At 44.7% G+C, this 25295-nt stretch overlaps 1 protein-coding gene across 1 annotated transcript in view; it reads left to right on the top strand.

Moving 5' to 3' along the window:
- The window catches only part of CASS4 (Cas scaffold protein family member 4), a 39122-nt gene extending 14129 nt beyond the window's left edge, over nt 1–24993 (top strand). The window contains exons 2-6 of the mRNA XM_060032653.1: nt 7515–7937; nt 12212–12313; nt 17447–17530; nt 19017–20324; nt 24583–24993. Of these exons, the coding sequence (XP_059888636.1) occupies nt 7515–7937; nt 12212–12313; nt 17447–17530; nt 19017–20324; nt 24583–24993 (2328 nt within the window). The remainder of the gene's footprint in view (nt 1–7514; nt 7938–12211; nt 12314–17446; nt 17531–19016; nt 20325–24582) is intronic.
- The last annotated feature ends 302 nt before the right edge of the window (nt 24994–25295 follow it).

Here is a 25295-nt window from a genome sequence, read left to right as displayed (position 1 = left end):
GCAAGCCAGGCTCTTGGAGAGCCAGCATGGGGCAGGAACTGAGGAGCTGTGCCCACCCTCCCGGCCCAGAGAGGGGATGACCATCCTGGCAGTGGGAATGATGCAGAAGCCCAAAGAGCAGCTTCAGCAGGTGGCATTTCTACAGGCTCATCTAATGTGGTTCTGCTTAGAACTGTAGCTGCTGGCTCTTCACATCACTGCAGAAGACAAAGTATGAGAACCAAATCTGTCTCTCTGCATCTTACTTACCTTGGTCCACAGCGCGCCTCTCTTTCCTTCTCTGGCAGTTACAATCCTGCCCTTCTTTCAAGACTCACCTCAGGGTTGCCCGCAATCCCTCGCCAGCTCCTCCTGGCAGCGCTCCTAGAGCCAACTGCCACCCTTATCTGAGCCTCAGGCATCTCCCACCTGGACTGGACCACTGGCTTTGATGAGCCTCTTTGGCTTCACACTGGCTCCGTGGAGTCCCCTTTCCACCCAGCAATCAGAGATAAACATCAACCAATACGGAAACCAAGCCCCAGGTTTTTGTTTACTTCTCTCCGGACCACCTGGTCATCTTTCAGTTTCCCTGACTCACAGTGCACTTCGCATAGACACACAAATTCACTCCCTCCCTCCCTCACCCACTTTTCTTCCTCTGCCTGGATGATTTGTCCCCCTTTCTTGATCTGACTAACTTCTACTCACTCCCAGATTGCAACTTCCGTGGCCCGTTTCTCAAGGGAACGTTCCCTAAGCCCTCATCCATCCCCACTTCCCAACTGCACTCATAATTCCTCATAAATGTCTATATCTTCCTTCATTGCACTTAAGAGAAGTAGAAACCCTACGTTTATTTCTGATGTGACTGGAATGTGTCTCCTCTGCTAGGACGTACACCGGCATGAGATCAGGAACTGTTTTGTTCACCACTGTATCTCTAGCAGAGTGCTGGGCATATAATCAATGCTCAATGCAGTCTTGATGTATGAATGATTGAATGAATGAATGAATGAAGCTAGCTAGTTACTCCCATGACTCATTGCTGATTCAGTATAGATTAGCACATTGCATCTGGCCATTGTGTGAACGTCTCCCCAGAGAGGGAATCTGTTGTTTGCCTTCATCTCCCTAGTCTCCTTTCCCTTCTCCCAACTGTTGTATGAAGATGGGCATTTGGGGGAAATGTCCTTTTTGGAAATTGGTTAAGAAGGTTTCTTCCGTTGTACCTAGAACCTAACTGTCTTTGTGCCGAAAGAGAATAAAAATATAAACATATGCCCTCTTTCATCTCTTAAATATCTACACGAATGTTTCCAAATTATCACCCTGTTAAAAAATAACTTGGGAGTGGCCTCAGTGACAATTGCAGTTGTTATCAGGATGCTTTGCAGTCCTCGTCAGTCCCTTCCATCTGTTGTCTATAAAGTGTTCAGCGCAGTGCCGGGGCATGGGTTCACGATGCCTGTTTGCTGCGGCTGCTATTTCTTGTTCTCCCCACACGGCCAGCCTGTCCATAAAAGCCTGGGTTACCCCGACCAGACTGTTTCTTGAACATGCCTAGAGGGTCATCACCTCCAAGTCCCGTGGATGCACGTGGAGGAGCCCAGCCTCCAGCGTGTGGTCAGGGACATTCTCTTCAGGAGGTGACTCGAGCTGAGATCTGAAGGAGGATGAGTCATTCGTGCAAAGATCTGGCAGAAGAGCGTTCAGGGCAGGAGGACTAGCATGGGCAAAGGTCCTGAGGTGGAAGCAAGCTTAGTGCATCGCAGGAAAGTAAGAAAACGATGCAGCTGGAGGGAAATTAACGGGAGTAGTAGCAGCTCGGGAAGCCGATCAGGCCGGGCAATCCGGTAGGGAGTTTAGGTTTTGTTCTAAATGGGGTTCTGAGCAACTGGACATTTTTAAACAAGAGACCAAAAGTCTGATTTATGTGTATAAAATACCACTCAATGCAAATCAAAACTACAATGAGGTATCACTTCACACTGGTCAGAATGGCCATCATCCAAAAGCCTACAGATAATAAATGCTGGAGAGGGTGTGGAGAAAAGGGAACCCTCCTACACTGCTGGTGGGAATGTAAATTGGTGTGGTCACTATGGAAAACAGTATGTAGGTTCCTCAAAAAACTAAAAATAGTGCTACCATGTGATCCACCAATCCCACTCCTGGGCATATATCTGGAGAAAACCATACTTTGAAAAGATACATGCACCACAATACTCACTGCAGCACTATTTACAATAGCCAAGACATGGAAGCACCCTAAATGTCCATCGACAGAGGAATGGATAAATAAGATGTGGCACATGTATATTATACAGTGGAATATTACTCAGAGCCATAAAAAGAATGAAATAATGCCATTTGCAGCAACACGGATGGACCTAGAGATGATCATACCAAGTGAAGTAAGCCAGACAGAGAAAGACAAATATACCAAATATCATTCTGGCTGACACTGGACTGACACATTCAGTCTAGACACTGAATTGTAAGGGGAAGCGTGCAATAACGGATGTGAGGAGAAGGCTTAGAGTCCACGTGACCTCGGACAAGTCATTTGAAAGTCATTCATTGAAATGACTTTCAAAGTCATTTGACTTTCAAAGTCATCAATGAATGACTTGAAATGACTTTCAAGTCATTCATTGAAAATTAAGTGACATAATGGCTTCAGTGCCCCCAACGCAGGTCCCCATTCAATATAGGCCACTGTTACCTACCTTTTCTGGGAGAGGAACTCCCCAAGATTTCTCACATTTTAAAAATTCTTTTATGACACAAATTTTGATAGTCTTTGTTATTAAAACTCTAAGACATTAATTGACTGCAGGAGATGTCTCTGGACCAATTATAATGAAATACTATTCTGAAGGGAATCATGTTATAGCAACATATTAGGATTTTCCTTTGCTGGGACTTTACATCCTTTTAAGATGCTGGCTGCTGCTCTGAAGGCTTCAGGCTGTAAGTGCAAAGTAAACTGTGTCTCCATTTTGGACACAGCTGTGGGTGCCCGATGGGGTGAGTGATCACACAAGCCCATTGTTCTCTGGACAAGCATCCCCGCCTTTTGCAACAGGCAAATCCACTGGCTAAGCTGATGCCAATCTGGGCACTTCAAAGCAACTGCCATGTTGAAGCAACTTCTCTGTCTAAAGATACACACGATCTTATTTCTAGACAAGTGCAAGCACGTTTCAGATGATGGGCTTTTTCTTTTCAGACTATGTTAGATGTATTTCATGGGAATTGTGACGATGGGTTGGAGATTGTGTTTTGTTTTCCCATTTCTTCCCAGTATGGACAGTTAAAGTATCATTTTCATAAAGGTAAAATCGTGACTCTCATGCGAATATAAAATGAACTCATGTCTAAGATTTTATTAAACTGAGTAATTAATGAAAGAACCAGAAAAAAAGTTAAAAGAGCATTTGAGGATCTAGGTATCTGGAGACAATTCAATACAGTAATATTGGGATAGGATTGCAGGGCTGGACACGAATCTGATTAAAATCCAGCCAACAAGGTAATAAACCATTAACATTTCAGGTTATCTTTTCTTACTGAACAGAAGTTACTGGCTTCTTTAACTGGAAAAAAAAAATCCACAAGGTAGCAAGTAACTTTACTAAGTCAGGACCTTTAATCAATACCCTTTATAAGATTCGAAACCTCCCTTCCCTCTAAATGCTTCATCTCTGCTCGATTCTCCAAAGCTGAGTACCCATATTCATGTGAAACCAACGCACAGCACACTGAAGGGACAGTACTAGAGTGGGCAGACTAGCCAGGCCTCGAGGTCCATCTTCTGGACATCTCAGGGGTCATTCTTACTGAAAGCCATCAAAAAGAGTGGCCAGAGAGTCAGAGAGCTTCCTTCCTCTTAGACAGAAATAGGAGCTCTCACCTTGGTGCTGTGTGTCTCTTTACCTTCCAAAGACTTGAACCTAAGGCATCGCATCTCTCATCCTTAACCACGCATTAACTAACCAAGTAGCCAGTGAGCACCTACTGTGTGCTGGAATCTGGGGATACAGTAAGAGCAGGAAAGTGTGGTCCCTGCTCTCCTGGACGTTATGCTCTGCAGGGAGACATACCAAATAGATGATCGCCCGCTTAATGAATTAAATACAAGGGTCATAAATCCTGATATGGAAAGGTGTTAAGAAAAAAAATGGGGAGAACTAGCTTAGTCTGGAAGAATATGGGTAACAGGGCATCACCTTTCAAGGAAAGGACACTTTAAGTTCATCTGAAAGGATGAGAGGGATTTCACAGGGAGCAGGAGGGCAAGGTGCTAACTGTTTCACGGGGAGCAGGGGGGCAAGGTGCTAACTGTTTCACGGGGAGCAGGGGGGCAAGGTGCTAACTGTTTCACGGGGAGCAGGGGGCGCAAGGTGCTAACTGTTTCACGGGGAGCAGGGGGCCAAGGTGCTAACTGTTTCACGGGGAGCAGGGGGGCAAGGTGCTATCTGTTTCATGGGGAGCAGGGGGCAAGGTGCTTAACTGTTTTGGGTAGAGGGGACAGCTTGTGTGAAGGATTCGAGGACCCCAAAAGGGTGGCGCTCCTGAGTGGCTGGTGAGGAAGTGACGCCATGAGGCTGGACAGGAGAGCAGGGGCCTGGAAGTTTGGGCAGAGTTGGGGCTTCATCCAAAGGGTGCTGGGGAGCCGTCGAAGGGCCGTAGGGTGAGGAATGACACGATCAAAATTTATGTCCCTGGAAAGTCCAGCACTGGGAATAGTGCTGGTAAATACTCAGTAAACATTGGCAGAATTCGTGAAGGAGCACAGGGCTGGCCCGAGGGGAAGCTTCCCAGGATCCCTGGCTGTTAGCTCTAACTCAGCTCTTTGCTTTCCAGTTGAATCTCATAAACTCACTCAACCTCAGACAAGTAAGGCTTCATACCATCCCTCTAGCTGAGGATCTGTGGTTCACCATGGATGAAAGAGAAAATCTCCGCAGGCAGCAATGACCCTCACTGTACACCAGCCCTTAACGCTTCAGGCCCTTCTTCCTTCTTTGAAAAATGAGTGAACAGTGGAGATGCCCCAGGGAGGTAACGCCCTTCCCAAACTGCAAAAACATTTCAAGTTTTCTTGACAAAGATTTTAAAACGAATGCGCCATCCAACCAAGAGCTAATGCACAGGGTATGTTAGGGTGCAAGGAAATGGGCAGTTTCATTCAAGGGTCAGGGTGGGCAGATGTGGAAATGACTCAGACCTCGCTGGAGGGCCGTGAGCAGCCCGGAAGGGGGAGCCCCAATGATTTCCACCTGCAACTCCCCTCCCACAAATGTGTCTGTGGAAATAACAGGGGGAGTTGCAGATAGTTGGCTATCAAGGTAATCATTTCAGCATTGTTTGCAATCGCTAAAAACTGGAATTAGCTAAAATGTCCCCAAATCAGGAAGTTCGAGTATGGGTCATTCATACGATGGAAAACCATTCGGCTATTTAAAAGGATAGTGAAGAAAACTGTTTATAGGCTGAGGAAGATGTTCACAATCTATTTTTAAGTGGGGAAAAGCAGATTATAAAACTGGATGTATCATAGATTCTTATTATGTTTTTTTAAACATCTTTATTGGAGTGTAATTGCTTTACAGTGATGTGTTAGTTGGTGCTGTATAACAAAGTGAATCAGCTATATGTATACATATATCCCCATATCTCCTCCCTCTTGTGTCTCCCTCCCACCCCTCTAGGTGGTCACAAAGCACCGAGCTGATCTCCCTGTGCTATGCGGCTATCTATTTTACATTTGGTGGTGTATATATGTCCATGCCACGCTCTCCCTTCGTCCCAGCTTACCCTTCCCCCTCCCCGTGTCCTCAAGTCCATTCTCTACATCTACGTCTTTATTTCTGTCCTGCCCCCTAGGTTAAAATATAATTGTTACTCTAAGTATGTGTATGAACATGTAAGTTCAAGAAAAGGTCTGGAAAGACACAGCCAAAGAAGTAACAGTAGTGACCTGTGGTTGGTGGCACTGTAGGTGCTTTTGGTTTTTTCTATTTTCTTATCGTCATTTTGTATTCTTTCTTTTATGAACTTTCATCGCTTTTGTAGCAAGGAAAAAAAGGCTCATGTACAAAAATGTGCATGATCTCCTAGGATCTCAGCTGCTGTAGATTTTATGGAGGATTTTCAGTGCCTCTTTGCCTGCAAGGAGGATTTGATTCTCCTTAGTCTTCTCAGATATACATGCATGTGTTTCCCCAAATCCACAGACCTGATTGTGGGTTTAAGATGGTATTTTTCAGCAGTTGGCCATCCAATTCCATTTTTGTGACAGAAAAAGAAAACATTATTATGCAAAAAAAAAACCGGCATCAGTTCTCAACCAATGTAATGGGAGGATTGGTCGTTTCCGCTTTATTTATAAACTGTATGTATTAGGGGCTAGTGGGTATAAAAAGGATAATTAACTAAATTTGATTTTTTAAAAAAGGCAGCCGGAAGGATGCATACCAAAATGCTGTAAATAGTTACCTCTGAGTGGTGGGATTGTAGGTGATTTTCACTTTCTTCTTTTTGCTTCTCTACATTTCCTAATTTTTCTGTCATGCACTGATATAATAAGGGAAGGAGGCGATTACTTTAAAACCCACAGAAACAAATTGCATTCTTTTATTGACAGCAGAAAATTCCAGTAAGAAGGGGTTTTACCATTGCCGTCGTTACAACAGGTGGTTTTGCGTTTTTTGGAGGACTGTGTGGCTTACAGAAAGAGCATGGGTCTGAGAATTAGGAGACTGCCCATGTTTTGATCCTGGCTGTATAGACTAGTCACTCACCCCCTGCGTCTTTGTTTCATTGCACGTGAATAAATGAACATTGATGGAGCCTCGCCTATGCGCCTGGGTACGTGCTTGATGCTGGGGAGAGAGCAGCAAATCGAGTGAGGTCTGGTCCTGGAAGTCATGGAATTTCCAGTTCCAGTCGGGAGAAAAACAAGCACCAGGCAAAGGGCAGTAGAATCATCTTGACACTTTACAGCCAAGCATTACTGAGCACTTAGCAAATGCCAGGCACTGTTCAATGAGCTTTCTACACTTACCAACCCATTTAATTCTCACAATAACTCCATCAGGTAGATGGTACTATTATTCCCATTTTACAGACAAGGAAACTGAGGCCCAAAGAGAGTAGCTAATTTACTCAAGGGCACACAGCTAGGAAGTCACAGTCAGGATTTCAACCCAACTCTGTGCTAGGCTGCCCTCTACCGCATAACTAGGGGGGTCATAAATTAAATCAGGACCGTGAGAGGGGAGAGACTGGACCTGGTCTCAGGGTGGAGGTAATACTTCCTGGAGGATCTGACATTTCACCTGAGACCACGCCCCACACTCCCCAAGGATGGGTAGAAATAAATCAGGCAAACAACAGGGACGGGGCCTCTGGGGTCGAGGAAACAAGATAAATGAGCAGCTGTGACTGAGTGCTAAGCGAGTGGTATGGCTGCAGTGGTTACTGGCAATGATAATGACCGTGAATTCTTTCGCCCCTGCCCCCAGATGCTCTTGGCCAGGGCACTTTATGACAACCACCCCGACTGTGCCGATGAGCTGGCTTTCTGCAGAGGAGACATCTTGACCATTCTGGAACAAAATGTGCCAGAAAGCAAGGGCTGGTGGAAGTGTTTCCTTCACGGGAGGCAAGGCCTGGCCCCTGCCAACCGCCTTGAAATCCTCGTGGAGGCCCCTGCCGACAGGCCCTGTCCCGCTTTCCTGAGAGGCCCGGAAGATGCTTCCACCAGCTCCCAGGAGACCTATGAAGTGCCCACCCTGCTCAACCCCTCATCTCCAGGCCCTGTGTATGAGCAGATGAGGAGTTGGGTGGAGCGGCCTCTGCCTCCCACCGTCCAAGTCTATGAAGTCCCTGACCCGCCTTCCAGCGCCAGAATCGTCTGTGAAAAGACTCTAAGATTTCCAAAGCAGGTAAGCCTGTTTCTGGACAGAAGAAATAGGACAAGGGGTACGTAGCACCCAGGGGCTTAACTACCCTTGAATCGTGGGTGTCCATCAGGAGATCAAACATACAAGATGGGAACCAGATGGCCGGGGTGAGTGGATGAGCTTGTGTTTGGCGCCCACTTTGGTTGTCATTAACACTCTGGGCACCCTGGCGGTTCCTGGCTCACCGAGACACCCACACTTTGCAGGAAACTAAATGCTTAGTCAAGCTGTGCGTGAAAGCATCTTAACATTCATGGTGGTGTTTTTTTACGCCCGGAACACTAGGATGGCTCGTGGTAAATGGAGGGGTTGAATTTCCATGGGTCAAAGGCAGGAAATCACTCATCAGATTTAAAATTTGTATTCCTTTCCATCCAGAAACTTTACTTTCAGAATAGCTGCAGAAATATACAAGAAGGCAGAAATAGATCTGGATGAGGAGGCCATAGGCACTATAGCGTTATTTGTTACAGGGAAAGATCCAGGATGCCTAACTGTGTATTCATGGGGTATTTGTTACGTAAATTTCGGCATAACCCTATGATGAGCTACTATGCAGCTGTGAAAAAAAGATGAAGCAGTCCTGTAAGGTATTTATAAGTGGGGACAAAGAACCATTTAAATAAAAAACAACCTAACAAAGAAAAACTCAAAAAAAAAATTGTGTGTGTATATGTGCATTGAAAAGAATACACACCAACGGTGGTTACGCTTAGGAAGTGGAACTGGTTAAGGAGAAAGTGAAAGAAGGCATTAAGCAGGGACCTTTAATTTATTCGCTCCTGTGTCCCCAGCATCTGGGACCATGCCTGGCATGGGGTGGGTACTTGATAAATATTTGATGAACAAAGAGACTAGGAAGTTGATTTGTGCGTTAGGCAGAGCATGTGTTACATCTGTAGTTTTTAAAAATAACAATTTTTAAAAAACAGAGGAAAAGAAGCGCTCAGTAAATGCAGAATGAAACTGTTTTTTTAAAGAAGGAAAGGAGTTAAAAGAAGAGAAAAATAATGTACTGTTTTTCCCCAAGCCCTGGCCTTCATGAAGTGTTAAGAATGTAGAACAGATTTGCATATGGTCTTCAGTCACTGCAGGCATTTCCTGCCGTCACACACTTTGCTTTCAGCTCAGATGACACATCCCACCCGGCCCCAGCTCTGCATGGAAGTCCCGGCGAGGTCTGTGTCCAGGAAGGCCCACTCCTCCCATGTATGTGCTGGCCCCCACCCCCCAGCTCCCCCCCCCCGCGAGCAATATCCCACCTACCATGCAGGCCTCCTCCACACTAGCTTCTTCAGACAAGGTGTTGATTCCTTAAGAGATTTTGAGTACTTCAGATTTCCTAGCTCCCCGGGGCTGCCATGCAGAGAACCAGCTGTTACACAGAACAGCTGCCACTCGTAGGCACTGGCTGCAGACACCAGAAGGAGGCAGCTCAGTCTCCAGCATCCATCCGTGAGGTGGACCCCAAGTCACTTTTCGGGAACAACTGGCCCAGATCTAGGCCTGGCACACTCAGCTGTCATCTGAGCAGCTGACTCGGTGCTGGCTTCTCTGAGAACAACAAGTGGCCTGGGCTGAAGTTAATTGAGTTGCTTTTCAAAGCCACTAAAAGACACACACAAAAAATCAAAGGCCCCCAAAAAGGACAGCAGCTGCCATGTCCACTGTTCCCCGGGGATCCCAAACCCCCAGCACAGTGCCAGGCTCCTGCAAGGTGCTCTGTAAACATTTACGGAACGAATGAAATGACCGGATCCAACCTAAGGCTTCACAACCATGGACTCACTGTCAACTTCTAGACTGACAACGGTATGGAAGGAGAGATGACTTTACCTCATCAGAAAAGGGCCAGGGCATTAGCTGTAACATTTGTCCTTGACATGAAGCGTGGAGCTCTCACTGGTGCAGGCTGCGGCCACGGACAGAAACCACGGCTGCCAGAGGGGAATTTAGAAGCGAGGGACTCCTCACCACTCAAGCAGGTCTTGCTGTGGCCCCAGCAAAACACCTGGGGAACTTTCCTTCCTTTCACTCCTGCTTAAGTTCCCTCCATCGCTGCCCTGTCTATATTTTTGCTCCCTCCCGCCTCCCTTTTTTATTGCCTTCTCCGTGCTTGGGGGTCTTTTAAAGCAAGAGATGCCATCTGTGGCTTAGAAATCAGGAGTCCAGGTTCACTTGGCTTTGGGGGCAGCCACAGCTATGCTGGGTGATTGGAGACATCCCAGCACCCCTCTGTACTTCTCTTTCTTGCTCTGTATCAAGAGAGGGTGGGGCTCCATCATTTCTAAGTTCACCTCAAGTTGTATCTTTTGGTGATTCTGAATAATTTTGCTTCTTCCTCTACTACAAGAAGGAAGGAGCTAGAAGAATGCAAGATGATAATCAGTTAAGAATCTTCTGATTCACAGAAAAGGCAGACGTCTTCTCCAAGTTCGGGTAATCTAGCGGTGAGCCTTGAGTCTGAGACCGCCCAGAAAATATTCCATTCTGAGCAGAAGCGGACATTGGTAAAACCGAGCACGTCCAGCCATTAGCTTTGAGCTGTTTTCCGACGGGCGGTTCACAGGGTTGGTACACGGCCCGGGGGACCCATTTCAGAGATTCCCCGGGTTGAATATCTCTAGATTAAGGTTGGCCAAAAATTAAAAACCAAGAAGGTGGAAATATGTCACCTGTCTCAAGTTGTCCTAATAAGGGATTCTCCGTCTTTCTAGCTGGAAGAGACCCGTGTAGATTAGAACAACTCTTCGCTTTACAAATGAGGAAATTGATTCCCAGGGAGGTGAAAGGCCCATCCAGGGTCATACCCTGATGAGTACTAGAGACCAAAGTTTCTTTGTTGTGTCTGTCTCTGTCTACACCCCTGGGCTGACAACACCCAAGGCAGAGCCCTTGGCCTACGCTTGATCTTGTTCACCTGGCTCTGTGGCTGACGCTATCTATTTTGTTTTATTGAAGTTTAACCTATAGATCCTAAGTCGCTAGTATCCGGATCTAGAAAAAGAACGAAACTAACATCCCAAAAGCCCCCTCCCACCTCTCCCAGCCACTTCCCCCCAGGGTAACCACTGTCTTGAACTTTGTTTTACTTTTTACTCCAACTTCCTTAATATAACATGCCGGCCTCTCTTAAAAAAATAATAAAATAAAATGACCATACAAAGAAGGTATTTGATTTTGGTTTAAATTCAGAGAGGGTAATCTTTTGTATTTCAAGTAAGAAGGTCAGATTTCCTGATGAAATTGCTTTTAGACCCTCTAGTTCTCGACCTGGAGCTTCCTTCTGTCCTCCAAACCTTTCAAAACCACGTTTCTCAAAACAGGTTCCTTAACTGATTGCCATCTACATTTTCCGAGAAACACTGGGCATTTTTGAACTGACTTCTTTCCACCTAAAATTCCAAACACAGGAAAGTCCCCTTGTAGTCTGTAGGTTGTCTCTTGGGCAAGTGTGACCCACAAAGTCAGCTGCATAAATAAAATGGACCTGTGGTGATTGGGGAGTGGTAGGCAGTGGAACCGTGTTTGGACAGGCTCTGCGGTGGGAGAGAGCTCGCTGTGTTCCAATAAGGAGGGGGGTGGGCAGGGAGGAAGGAAGGTGATGGCTGACAACTGGGGACACACCATGCATAGTCCCTGGGGTTGGGCAGGGCATGGCCTGCAAGGAGCTTGGAATTAACCCAGAGCATAATGGGGAACCGTTGCTGAGTTTGTCCTGGACAGATCAGCCAAAGACCAGCAGGGACCAAGTCCGGTTTACTAATCTGCGGCAGTGAAGGGGATCACAGAGCAGAGGATCAGGTAGCACCTGTAAAGCCCCCCTGCCTGCCTCATTCACGGCTGCATCCTCAGCATCATTAGACAAATATTAATAACCCAGCGTTCGAATCACAGCCTGGGATCCCTAGAGAACAGCAGAATCACCCGGGAAACTTGATGATACAGCAGTTTTTCAGTTTCTCCATCAAGACTCAGAAATTCCGTACCACGGACGCGGAGCCCAGGAATCTGCATTCCAGCCTGCTTCCAAGGTGAGGCTGATGCAGGCAGCTATGGGCCAGCATGTGAGGAAGACTGCCCTCCACCATGGACCTCCCCAACAGCGTGCTGCTGTTCCCAGTCTCAGAGCGAAGGGCTTCCAATTAGAGGTGCCCAGAGAACATCCCAGTGTGTCAGAGCTGCCTTTGCTGTCTCATGACCCGTGGACTCAGTGGTGACGTTTCTTTCCCTCAACTCTTCTTTTTCTCCCCAAGGCCCTCTTCACAATTCCCAGGCCTGCTCGGACCTCGTTGCCAGCTCTGCCTTGCCAGGTGTACGATGTGCCTGCCCAGAGCCGGTGCCTCCCAGCCCTAAAGGTGAGCCTCAGCCGTGGCCCTGCTCTTCCCACACCTCTCCATCCATTGTGGGGTCTCAGGGTCACGCAGACCCTGCATTTCGGCTTTACCACTGAGATATCTCCTGGAGCATCAGTTCTGACTCCAAAGGACACATCTTCCCTCAGAAACCAGCTTTGTGCCCAGGGAGCCCAGACCTACTCACGAGAACATTACTACTATTTGAATTCTGAATATTTAAAACTTTTTTACGTTTCATTTGTAATAGATACTTTATATCCACGCATATGTATACACACAAACATACACATACACATATCTGCACTTTTTTTTTTTTTTTTCGGTTTCCAAAGCACTTTTATTTTGGCAGGCGCGATCTTAGTTCTCCTGCAGTGGGAGTATGGAGTCTATTTTTTTTTAATAGATCTTTATTGGAGTATAATTGCTTCACAATACTGTGTTAGTTGTGTTGTACAACAAAGTGAATCAGCCATATACATACATATATCCCCATATCCCCTCCCTCCAGAGCCTCCCTCCCACCCTCCCTATCCCACCCCTCTAGGTCATCGCAAAGCACCAAGCCGATCTCCCTGTGCTATGCGGCTGCTTCCCACTAGCTAACTATTTTACCTTCGGTAGTGTATATATGTCAGTGCTACTCTCACTTCGACCTAGTTTCACCCTCCCACCCCGTGTCCTCAAGTCCACCCTCTGTATCTACATCTTTATTCCTGCCCTGTAACTAGGTTCATCAGTACCTTTTTTTTTTTCTTAGATTCCATATATATGTGTTAGCATACGGTATTTGTATTTTTCCTTCTGACTTACTTCACTCTGTATGACAGACTCTAGGTCCATCCACCTCACTACAAGTAACTCAATTTCATTTCTTTTTATAGCTGAGTAATATTCCATTGTATATATGTGCCACATCTTCTTTATCCATTCATCTGTCGATGGACACTTAGGTTGGTTCCATGTCCTGGCTATTGTAAATAGTGTTGCAGTGAACATTGTGGTACATGACTCTTTTTGAATTATGGTCTTCTCAGGGTATATGCCCAGTAGTGGGATTGCTGGGTCGCATGGTAGTTCTATTTTTAGTTTTGTAAGGAACCTCCATACAGTTCTCCATAGTGGCTGTATCAATTTACATTCCCACCAACAGTGCAGGAGGGTTCCCTTTTCACCACACTCTTTCCAGCATTTGTTGTTTTTAGATTTTTTTGATAATGGCCATTTTGACCGGCATGAGGTGATACCTCATTGTAGTTTTGATTTGCATTTCTCTAATAATTAGTGACGTTGAGAATCTTTCCATGTGTCTCTTGGCCATCTGTATGTCTTCCTTGGTGAAAAGTCTATTTAGGTCTTCCACCCATTTTTTAACTGGACTGTTTGTCTTTCTGATATTTAGCTCCATGAGCTGTTTGTATATTTTGGAGATTAATCCTTTGTTGTTTCATTTGCAAATATTTTCTCCCATTTTGAGGGATGTCTTTTTGTCTTGTTTTTGGCTTCCTTTGCTGTGCAAAAGTTTTTAAGTTTAATTAAGTCCCATTTGGTTATTTCTGCTTTTCTTTCCATGACTCTAGGAGGTGGGTCAAAAAGGATCTTGCTGTGATTTATGTCATAGAGTGTTCTGTCTACATTTTCCTCTAAGAGTTTTATAGTGTCTGGCCTTACATTTAGGACATTAATCCATTTGAGTTTATTTTTGTATACAGTGTTAGGGAGAGTTCTAATTTCATTTTTTACATGTAGCTGTCCAGTTTTCCCAGCACCACTTATTGAAGAGGCTGTCTTTTCTCCATGGTATGTTCTTCCTCCTTTGTCATAAATTAAGTGCCCATATGTGCATGGGTTTATCTCTGGGCATTCTATCTTGTACCATTGATCTATATTTCTGTTTTGTGCCAGTACCATACTGCCTTGATTACTGCAACTTTGTGGTATAGTTTGAGGTTGGGGAGCCTGATCCCTCCAACTACGTTTTTGTTTCTCAAGATTGCCTTGGCTATTTGGGGTCTTTTGTGTTTCCATACGAATTGTAAACTTTTTTGTTCTAATTCTGTGAAGAATGCCATTGATAGTTTGATAGGGATTGCATTGACTCTGTAGATTGCTTTGGGTAGTATAGTCATTTTCACAATATTGATTCCTCCAATCCAAGAACATACTATATTTCTCTATCTGTTTATGTCATCTTTGATTTCATTCATTAGTGTTTTTTTTAAATTTATTTTTGGCTGCATTGGGTCTTCGTTGCTGCACGCGGGGCTTCTCATTGCGGTGGCTTCTCTTGTTGCGGAGCATGGGCCCTAGAGTGCGCGGGCTTCAGTAATTGTGGCATGCGGGCTCAGTAGTTGTGGCTTGCAGGCTCTAGAGCGCAGACTCAGTAGTTGTGGCGCATGGGCTTAGTTGCTCCGTGGCATGTGGGATCTTCCCAGACCAAGGATCGAACCTTGGTCCCCTGCATTGGCAGGCGGATTCTTAACCACTGTGCCACTAGGGAAGCCCCTCATCAGTATTTTATAGGTTTCTGAGTACAAGGCTTTCGCCTCCTTAGGCAGGTTTATTCCTAGGTATTTTATTCTTTCTGTTGCAGTGGTAAATGGGAGTGTTTCCTTAATTTCTCTTTCTGATTTTTCATTGTTGGTATATAGGAATGCCAGAGATTTCTGTGCATTAATTTTGTGTCCTGAAACCTTACCAAATTCATTGATTAGTTCTAGTAGTTTTCTGGTGGTATCTTTAGGATTCTCTATGTATTGTATCATGTCATCTGCAAACAGTGACAATTTTACTTCTTTTCCAATTTGTATTCCTTTTATTTCTTTTCCTTCTCTGATTGCTGTGGCTAGGACTTCCAAAACTATGTTGAATAAGAGTGCCAAGAGTGGACATCCTTGTCTTGTTCCTGATCTTAGGGAAATGCTTTCAGTTTTTCATCTTTGAGTATGATGCTTGCTGTGGGTTTGTCATATATGGCCTTTATTATGTTGAGATAGGTTCCCTCTATGCCCATTTTCTAGAGAGTTTTTATCATGAGTGGGTGTTGAAATTTGTCAGAAACTTTTTCTGCCTCTATAGAGATGATCATATGGTTTCTATTCCTTAATTTGTTAATGTGGTGTATCACATCGATTGATTTGTGTTATTGAAGAATCCTTGCATCCCTGGTATAAATCCCACTTGATCATGCTGTATGATCCTTTAACTGTTTTGTTGGATTCTGTTTGCTAGTATTTTGTTCAGGATTTTTGCATCTATGTTCATCAGTGATATTGGTCTATAATTTTCTTTTTTTGTGATATCTTTTTCTGGTTTTGGTATCAGGGTGATGTTGGCTTCATAGAATGAATTTGGGAGTGTTTCTCCCTCTGCAATTTTTTGGAAGAGTTTGAGAAGGATCAGTGTTAGCTATTCTCTAAATGGTTGGTAGAATTCACTTGTGAAGCCATCTGGTCCAGGACTTTTGTTTGTTGGAAGATTTTTAATTACGGTTTCAATTTCATTGCTTGTGATTGGTCTGTTTATATTTTCTATTTCTTCCTGGTTCGGTCTTGGAAGGTTATACCTTTCTAAGAATTTGTCCATTTCTTCCAGGTTGTCCATTTTATTGGCAAATAGTTGATTGTAGTAGTCTTTTATGATACTTTGTATTTCTGCGGTGTCCGTTGTAACTTCTCCTTTTTTTAAAAAAAATTTCTGATTTTATTGATTTGCATCCTCTCCCTTTTTTTCTTGATAAGTCTGGCTAAGGGTTTATCAATTTTGTTTATCTTCTCAAAGAACAAGCTTTTAGTTTTATTGATCTTTGCTAGTGTTTTTTTCATTTCTATTTCATTTCTTTCCTCTCTGAGCTTTATGATTTCTTTCCTTCCACTGACTTTGGGTTTTCTTTGTTCTTCTTTCTCTAGTTGTTTTAAGTGTAGGGTTAAATTGTTTATTTGAGATTTTTCTTGCTTCTTGAGGTGAGGTTGAATTGCTATAAACTTCCCTCTTAGAATTGCTTCTGCTGCATCCCATAGGCTTTGGGTCATCGTGTCTTTGTTGTCATTTGTTTCTATGTATTTTTTAATTTCTTCTTAGATTTGTTCAGTGATCTCTTGGTTATTTAGTAGTACACTGTTTAGCCTCCATGTATTTGTGTTTTTTATAGTTTTTTTTTCCTGTAATTTATTTCCAATCTCATAGTGTTGTGTTCAGAAAAGATGCTTGATACGATTTCAATTTTCTTAAATTTTCCGAGGCTTGATTTGTGACCCAAGATGTGATCTGTCCTGGAGAATGTTGCATGTGCACTTGAGAAGAAAGTGTATTCTGCCACTTTTGGATGGAATGTTCTATAAATGTCAATTAAATCTATCTGGTCTATTGTGTCATTTAAAGCTTGTGTTTTGTTATTTATTTTCTGTTTGGATGATCGGTCCATTGGTGTAAGTGGGGTGTTAAAGTTTCCTACTCTTATTGTGTTACTTTCGATTTCTCCTTTCATGGTTGTTAGCATTTGCCTTATGTACTGAGGTGCTCCTTTGTTGGGTGCATAAACATTAATTATTATATCTTCTTCTTGGATTGATCCCTTGATGTAGTGTCTCTCCTTATCTCTTGTAACAGTCTTTATTTTAAAGTCTATTTTATCTGGTATGATTATTGCTACTCCAGGTTTCTTTTGATTTCCATTTGCATGGAATATCTTTTTCCATTCCTTCACTTTCAGTCTGTATGTGTCCCTAGGTCTGAAGTGGGTCTCTTGTAGACAGCATATAGATGGGTCTTGTTTTGGTGTCCATTCAGCCAGTCTGTGTCTTTTGGTTGGAGCATTTAATCCATTTACATTCAAGGTTATTATTGATATGTATGTTCCTATTACCATTTTCTTAATTGTTTTGGGTTTGTTTTTGTGGGTCTTTTTCTTCTCTTTTGTTTCCTGTATACAGTGTTAGGGAGAGTTCTAATTTCATTTTTTACATGTAGCTGTCCAGTTTTCCCAGCACCACTTATTGAAGAGGCTGTCTTTTCTCCATGGTATGATTTGTGTTTTCATTTGGAAAAAAAAAGGAACACTGGAGTGGAGAGAGTTTGTGATGTGCAGCCATCAGGAGGGAAAAATTCATGTTGTCCTTCTTTGTGGTCTTTCTCCAGGAGCCAGGGAAGCAGCAGCAGCTATATGACATCCTCCCCAGCCCCCAAAAAGCAGCACTTGGTCCCCCTGCCAGCCAACCAAACGTAAGTATGACGGGCGCTGAGATCCGATGCTATGCAAACCTGAATGGCCTCTGGGAAATGTTGTTTGCTTGGTCAAAATTAGGAATGCAGGGCTTCCCTGGTGGCGCAGTGGTTGAGAGTCTGCCTGCCGATGCAGGGGACACGGGTTCGTGCCCCGGTCTGGGAGGATCCCACATGCCGCAGAGCGTCTGGGCCCATGAGCCATGGCCACTGAGCCTGCGCGTCCGGAGCCTGTGCTCCGCAACAGGAGAGGCCACAACAGTGAGAGGCCCACGTACTGCAAAAGAAAAAAAAAAAATTAGGAATGCAAATCCCTCACAGCAGAACTTACTTCACTGGAGGCAAAACTTGTAACTGCAATGGCATTCAGGAACAGAACAAGCTACGTGGTTTAGAGCCTTTAACTTCCATATGCCTCCGTTTCTTATTACAAACTTATGTGAGAATTGACATAATCCCTGCAAAAGACCTAGTACAGTGCTTGGCACAGAGCAAGAGCTCAGTAGACTTTATTTTATTTTGTTTTATTTATTTATTTTAATTAATTAATTTACTTATTTATTTATGGCTGTGTTGGGTATTTATTGCTGCAGGCGGGCTTTCTATAATTGTGGTGAGCGGGGGCTACTCTTCGCTGCAGTACGCAGCTTCTCATTGCGGTGGTTTCTATTGTTGCGGAGCACGGGCTTTAGGCGCGTGGGCTTCAGTAGTTGTGGCTCTTGGGCTTCAGTAGTTGTGGCTCACGGGCTCCAGAGCGCAGGCTCAGTAGTTGTGGCGCACGGGCTTAGTTGCTCCGCGGCATGTGGGATCTTCCTGGACCAGGGCTCGAACCTGTGTCCCCTGCGTTGGCAGGCGAATTCTTAACCACTGTGCCACCAGGGAAGTCCCATAAGCTCAGTAGACTTTAGATAAATGCTTCTTCTTATTGTATACCTTGGAGACATGTTGCATCAAGGTAGGTTTTTATTTGTATAAAAAGGAGGTGCCTTAATTTGAAATCTGTAATCATGTTTATCGTTGGATTCTGTCACATGTATAAATAAATGTACCTATGCCCAAGGTGGCAACTCAGCAGTGTCACAAAGGATGCATAGGAGTTTGTTAGATGGAAAGCAAGGGGTTGGGAAGACATTTAGAGCAGAGGAACCAGTTTGGGTAAAATTAAATATAGTGGTTCAAGAGAGCATTCTGTGTTCAGGGGAAGGTAAACAGCAAGGGTAGCTGGACTTTTAAGGAGGGTGGTGGCAGAAGCGGAGAGCAAGGAGGCTCAAAAGGAGGTTGGAGCCCGACTGTGAAGGGCTTGAGTGATAACAGCAGTGGGGAGCAACAGAAGAAGCGTGAGTAGGGGAGTGTTGATCAGATTTTTTAAGAAGCACAGTGCCAAGTACTTGGTGGGTCCTCAGTATAATACACATGTGTCACCTGAGTCGCTCATACTGTCTTTTTATTGCTCCTAAACTGGGTGACTTTGTGTGGTTTTTCACAGGGGCAGAGTGTTCCCCTGATGTCAAGCATTGCCTTAAGGAGAGGCAGCTGCAACACGTTGCCAAGCCCTCAGAAATCCGAATGGATTTATGACACGCCAGTGTCTCCGGAAAAGGCTGATGTAAGAAACGCATCTCTAAGCAGCTTTGTGGAAAAATCGGGGCACCGTGCTCTCCCCAGGTACATGTCCAGTTTTCACAGCCCTCAGAACAGCAGAGCAAGGACCCTCAGTCCACACCCGCAGAAAAACGTGCCCATGCAGAAAAAACTCAGCCTTCCAGAGATTCCTTCTCATAGCTTTCCACCACCCAGGGATGCATTCCCTTTGGATGAAGGTGTCAGCTACAAGGTCCCTGCAAGCTTTCTGATCTCCCGAGTGGAACAGAAGAACACCAGGCTGAACATTTACGACGTCCCTAAAGCAGTGCTAAGTGTCCCTCAGGCTGGGAAAGAGCTGGGAAAAGCCGATGGGCCTTCAGAGAATTCCATGGACCATAATTCCTCATGGTTCTCCGGACGGGCAGCATCGCCGTCTCCTGAGCCAGACGGCTTGTCCGTTTCCAGTTCTGACAGCAGAGCCAGCGTCCTTTCCTCATGCTCCTCCACGTCTAGCCACTCTTCTAGCTCCTTCTCGGAGGAGTCAGCCAAAGAGCTCCCCTTGGACCTGGACTTGGCCAAAGAGACAGTCACAGCTCTGCAGCACAAGGTGGACAACTCTGTCGCGGGCCTCTTGCTCTTCGTCAGTAGGCAGTGGAGGTTCCGAGACTACCTGGAGGCCAATATCCACGCGATCCGCAGGGCTGCCGACCGCATAGAGGAATCCTTGAGAGAATTTCTGGATTTCGCCTGCGGCGTCCGTGGGACCGCCTGTAACCTCACCGACAGTAAACTTCAGGCCAAAATTAAGGATCAGCTACAGACAATCTCCAACTCCTACCAAATCCTGCTTGAAACAAAGGAAAGTCTGGAGAGCTGCGATTGGTCCCTGGAAGTCCTTGTGACCAACAAAGTCCAAAACAGCCTGGATGACCTGGAGAGATTTGTCCTGACGGCGCGGATGGTTCCAGAAGACATCAAGAGGTTCGCCTCCCTCGTCATTGCCAACGGGAGACTCCTTTTCAAGCCGAACTGTGAAAAGGAAGACCCCATGCAATTGACCCCAAATGCAGAATTTAAGCTTGCAAAATCCATCTGGCTTCCCCAAAAGGAGATTGAATCATACCAAAGGAATGCTTCTTTTCAAAAACAAAGGGAAAGCAAACACCCTCCTGAACTATTAAAGAAAAATAGGACAGATGTTTGTGAACAGGTGAGTTCAGAGTGGTATACTATAAGGGGACTTTCCATTTTTATCTGGAGTGGTCACCAGTAAGTTAGATGATGAGAATCTGTTTTATCGTCTTTGGGGAGATAAGGGTTCCATTTTCCAGAAAATAAAATTCATGGAAGTAAAATTCTAGGTGAGCTCTTAGTAAGAAGTAAGATATGTATCTTAATATTAAGGCAGACAGGATGTCTTCTGGAAAATTGGGGTTTTGGGCTTACCTCTGATGCTAGGATTAGAAAGGATTTTGAAAACCTTGTGAAACCTGTTCTTTGAACAAAATGTTTCATCTCATCATCAAGTTTCTTTGCATTTTTCACAGTTGTAAATTTAGTCATTGTCAGTGTGTTTCTTAGAAACAGAAGAGGAACTGTAAACACTCTTCCAAGTTGTGCATGGTCCTAGCAGCCTCCAGACTCTAGTTACTCTTAGGAATACTTTGCTCCATGAGTCTAGACACTATAGAAAGAGACCCTTAGTTCAAGAATTGCAAGTTGCAGGGCTTCCCTGGTGGCACAGTGGTTAAGAATCAGCCTGCCAGTGCAGGAGACACGGGTTCGAGCCCTGGTCTGGGAAGATCCCACATGCCTCAGAGCAGCTAAGTCCGTGTGCCACAGCTACTGAGCCTGCGCTCTAGAGCCCACGCACCAAGAGCCCGTGCTCCGCAACAAGCCACTGCAATGAGAAGCCTGTGCACCGCAACGAAGAGTAGCCCCCGCTCGCTGCAGCTAGAGAAAGCCCACACGTGGCAAGGAAGACCCAACGCAGCCAAAAAAGAAAAAGAGAGAGAATTCCAAGTTGCAAGAAATGCAGCAGGTAACCTGGGGCCTGTGTCACGGAGATAACTCAGTGCTTTCAGCCCCAGTCTTGGTTTTCTGCTGACATGCCTGGAGGTGCAAGAGCTTTAACACACTCTAGAGAAGCTGGAAATTTGGTTATTTTTCGTTTCCCAATAAAATTGTGTGTCATTATATTAGGCCATGTTGGTAGGCAAAATTCAGCCCTCGGGCTGCTGAAGTCTCCTTTGTTGCAAAAAGTCATTACTAGGTAGAACCATCAACAAAAACATAACGAGGAATGCCCAAGTTATAAAGTGGACTTAAACAGCTATATAATAGTATAAAGACCATTCCAGTTGGTAATTTGAAGGGATTTTATGTTTCAGGAGTTGCCTAGCCTAGAAGAGAAAGAAACACCCATCTTGGAACAAAGGTTCGATGAAAACAAAGACTTAGAAACCCAGGTAAGCGATGATGCTGACTCTCCAATACTTCTGATGGACTAATAGGCTTCATCCCCAGAGATGTTTCCTGCTGTGAATAATTCAGGATTACAGCCCTGACCCACATGGGAGGAGACTTGGTTTTGTGACGGTTCTTCCTTTTTTATAATAGAAGGAACCCTGGGGATGAGCAAGTCCAATGAGCCCCAAAACGTGGACCATGGTCCTTTAACCATCAGTAAAATAATTCTAGGTGCTCTGCAAATTTATCACAGGAGATACTGACATGGCATGAAGTCACACGGACTCACATTCTTGTTGACATTTTTTCCCCTTTGGCTTAAACAATAGAAATTCATTTTCTCACAATTCTGGAGGCTAGAAATCCAAGATCAGGGTTCGTTTCTCCTCCGGTGTCTTTCCTTGGCTTGTACATGGTTGTCTTCTCCCTGTGTCTTCACTTGATCTTCCCTCTGTGCGTGTATCTGTTTGACATTCCCTTTTAATGTTTCTGATTACAACAGAAAAAACATTTTGGTTTGGGGCCTGTGTATCTTCAACATCTCTCTGACATTTGATCTTCTTCCTTTTTTTTTTAAATCAAAAATGTTATCATTGTACTTATTTTTCTTTGCTTACCTCCTATTAGTGGCAAAGGATAGTAGTTTTCCATTTACCAATTTTAAAAGTTTTAACTTAAGTAAAAACAGCTGATCACTTAAAAACAAGGATGTAGCTGACCGAAGTTAAGAGGAAGATGGAAAGGGCGTAATGTGTGAAGGTTTTCTTTGAATCACTGAAGCCTGGAAACCAATGAACCCATTCAACCTCCTGGCTGATGGGGGGTGGGAAGGGCAGCATGGGCGAGAAGGGACAGAGATATCCAATGATGTGGACAAGATTGTTTGCCTTCTCAGAGGCCAACTAAGATAATAACCCAGGCGTCCTGATGCTTCGTTCTGCAAACCCCAAACCCAAAACTTGGGGCCTGTCAGATGACTAAAAGTCATGCTATTTTGTTCAGCACGAAGTATGCCTTGGACCAGCGGTTCTAAAACCTGAGAGTGTGTCATAGTTTCCTATAGAGCTTGTTAAAACCCAGAGGGCTAGACCCCACCCCAGAGTTTCTGATTCAGTAGGTCTAGGGAAGGGCCTGAGAATTTTCTTCTCTAACAAGTTCCCAGGTGCTGGAGGTCCAAGGATCACCCTTGGAAAAACCCTGCTTTAGACTGACTGCTTCTCAGTGGGGGTGGCAGGGGGACCACTGACCATCAGGTGGGCAGTTCTTCACTGCGTGGGATGGACTGTTCAGCATCCCTAGCCCCCTGTCCACTGGTAGCCTGTAGTGTTCCCTGGTCAATGTGACAACCAAAAATAGAGATTTCCAACAGCCCAGAATAAAAATCATAGTACATTTTTGTTTACCTACAGGTAATACTCCCAAGCCAAGATGCCAACCTTCCAACGTCCAGATGGTTGCTCCTCATTTCTAGCCTCTGATGCATTCTTCTCATGCTCCCTGCCCCCCGAGAGCCCATCTCAACCAACACCCCAGGCTTTTCTTCCCTTTACCTGTCTATCTTAATCTGTTTGTGCTGCTACAACAAAGTGCCATAGACTGGGTGGCTTATAGACAATAGAAATGTATTTCTCACAGTCCTAGAGGCTAGGAATCCAAGATCAGGGTGCTTCAGGGTCAGATTCTGGTGAGAGCCCTCTTCCAGGCTGCAGACTGCCCACTTCTCATTGTATCCTCACCTGGCAGAGAGCAGAGGGTGGAGCAAGCTCTCGGGCAACCCTTGGAAGAGCACTAACCCCATTCCTGGGGGCCCCACCCACATGATCTCATCTAATGCTGGTCACCTCCCAAAGGCCCCATCTCCCAATAACTTCACACTGAGGGGTACAGTTTCATGATATGAATTTTGGGGAGACACAGTCAGACTATAACACTGTCTGAGTGCTTCTGAGCTGGGTGTTTTAAGACCGTAGGTTGATAAGAGTGCACAGTTTAATAGAAAGAATGAGAGTTTCAGGCTTGCTGACTAGGCTAAGAGCTCCAGATCTTTATTTTGCTAGTAGAGTGACCCTAGGCAGCCTCTTCTCTTCCGGAAGCCTCAGTCTCCTCACCTATAACCTAACAAAGGGGCTTTTTTTTTTAAACTTTTTATTTTATATTAGAGTATAGTTGATAAAAATGTTGTGTTAGTTTCAGGTGTACACAAAGTGATTCAGTTATACATATACATGTATCTATTCTTTTTCAAATTCTTTTCCTATTTAGGTTGTTATATAATATTGAGCAGAGTTCCCCGTGCTGTACAGTAGGTCCTTGTTGGTTATCCAATTTAAATATAGCAGTGTATTTGATTATTACCTGGAGTAGGATTTCCACTAAGTTTGATGCTGAGAATCTTTCAATAGTGAACAGGCTTTTGTTCCACATTCCAGAAAATAAAATTCATGAAAGTAAACTTCTAAATAAAACTTTAATTAGCAAGTAAGATAAATATTTTAATCTTAAAGCAGATAAGTCAGTATATTTTTATTTCTTCTGGAAAGTTGGGGGATTCAGATTTACCTCTGATACTGGAACTAGGAAGGGTTTTTTAAATGCTTTAAAACCTGTTCTTTGAGTAAATTTTTAAATCTCACCATCAAGTTTTCTGCATTTTTTTTAAGTTATAAATTTAGTCATTGTCAACGAGTTTCTTAGAATGGGTTTCTAACAGTTTGTAGAGAGGATTGAATACGATTTTATATGTATCTAATATGAATGATTTTATATATATAATGTAATATATAAAATTATATACCTGAGAGATAATTTATATGTAACAGTGCTTTGAAAACCTTAACATTAATTTCTTAGGCAAATGTTGCACTGTGGGGCTTCCCAAACAAAACTGTACTTTTTCTTACAAAAAGTCTAGCAAATTGAGCAAAAACAGGAAAAGAGAGACAACCACAGCCTGTCGATCGAATCTCTCTCTTATCCACTGTTTCCTTTCTCTTCTCTAGAATCCTAGCTCCCTTTGCCCCCGACCTTTGAGTCAGCAGAATCCTGAGAAGAAAATCCGCCTTTCTGAACACTGCCGCCTCTATTTCGGGGCGCTCTTCAAAGCCATCGGCGTGTTGCACAGCAGTCTCGGCAACGGCCAGCCCCCCGAGATCTTCATCGCGCAGAGCAAGCTAGTCATCATGGTCGGGCAGAAGCTGGTGGACACGCTGTGCCAGGAGACCCAGGAGAGGGACGTGCGCAACGAGATCTTGCGCGGCAGCAGCCGCCTCTGCAGCCTGCTCAAGGACCTGGCGCTGGCCACCAAGCACGCCGTACTCCAGCATCCCAGCCCCGCCGCCCTGCAGCACCTCCAGGCTGAGGCCAAGAAGCTGGAGCGGCACACGCAGCAATTCAGGGGGATGTTGGAATGAGCCTCCTTCCTCCTTCCTTCTCCGTGTTAACTTCTTCGCTTCAGCTTCACACCCACAACCTGTGCAAGTCTGTGCTCTGGGAAAAGCCAGCCTGGGGATACACCAAGGGGTGGCAACAGCCGTGGTGCCCAAACCCAGTATTACCAAGTGGCTGAGCAACCCCAGGACATTGGCTTATCCCACAGAGAGTCAGGGAAGAGAATCAGGTGTGAACTAAGGACCAAAGTTTTTAGCCTATCATGTAGGGCCAGTGTGTGAAATGAAGTTATAGAAATCAATTTTTATATTGGCTAAATGTGTGC

This window comes from Delphinus delphis, chromosome 15 (genome assembly GCF_949987515.2).
Source record: "Delphinus delphis chromosome 15, mDelDel1.2, whole genome shotgun sequence".
NCBI lineage: Eukaryota > Metazoa > Chordata > Mammalia > Artiodactyla > Delphinidae > Delphinus > Delphinus delphis.
The sequence above is the reverse complement of the archived record's forward strand: the minus strand, read 5'-3'. Positions and strand labels throughout refer to the sequence as shown.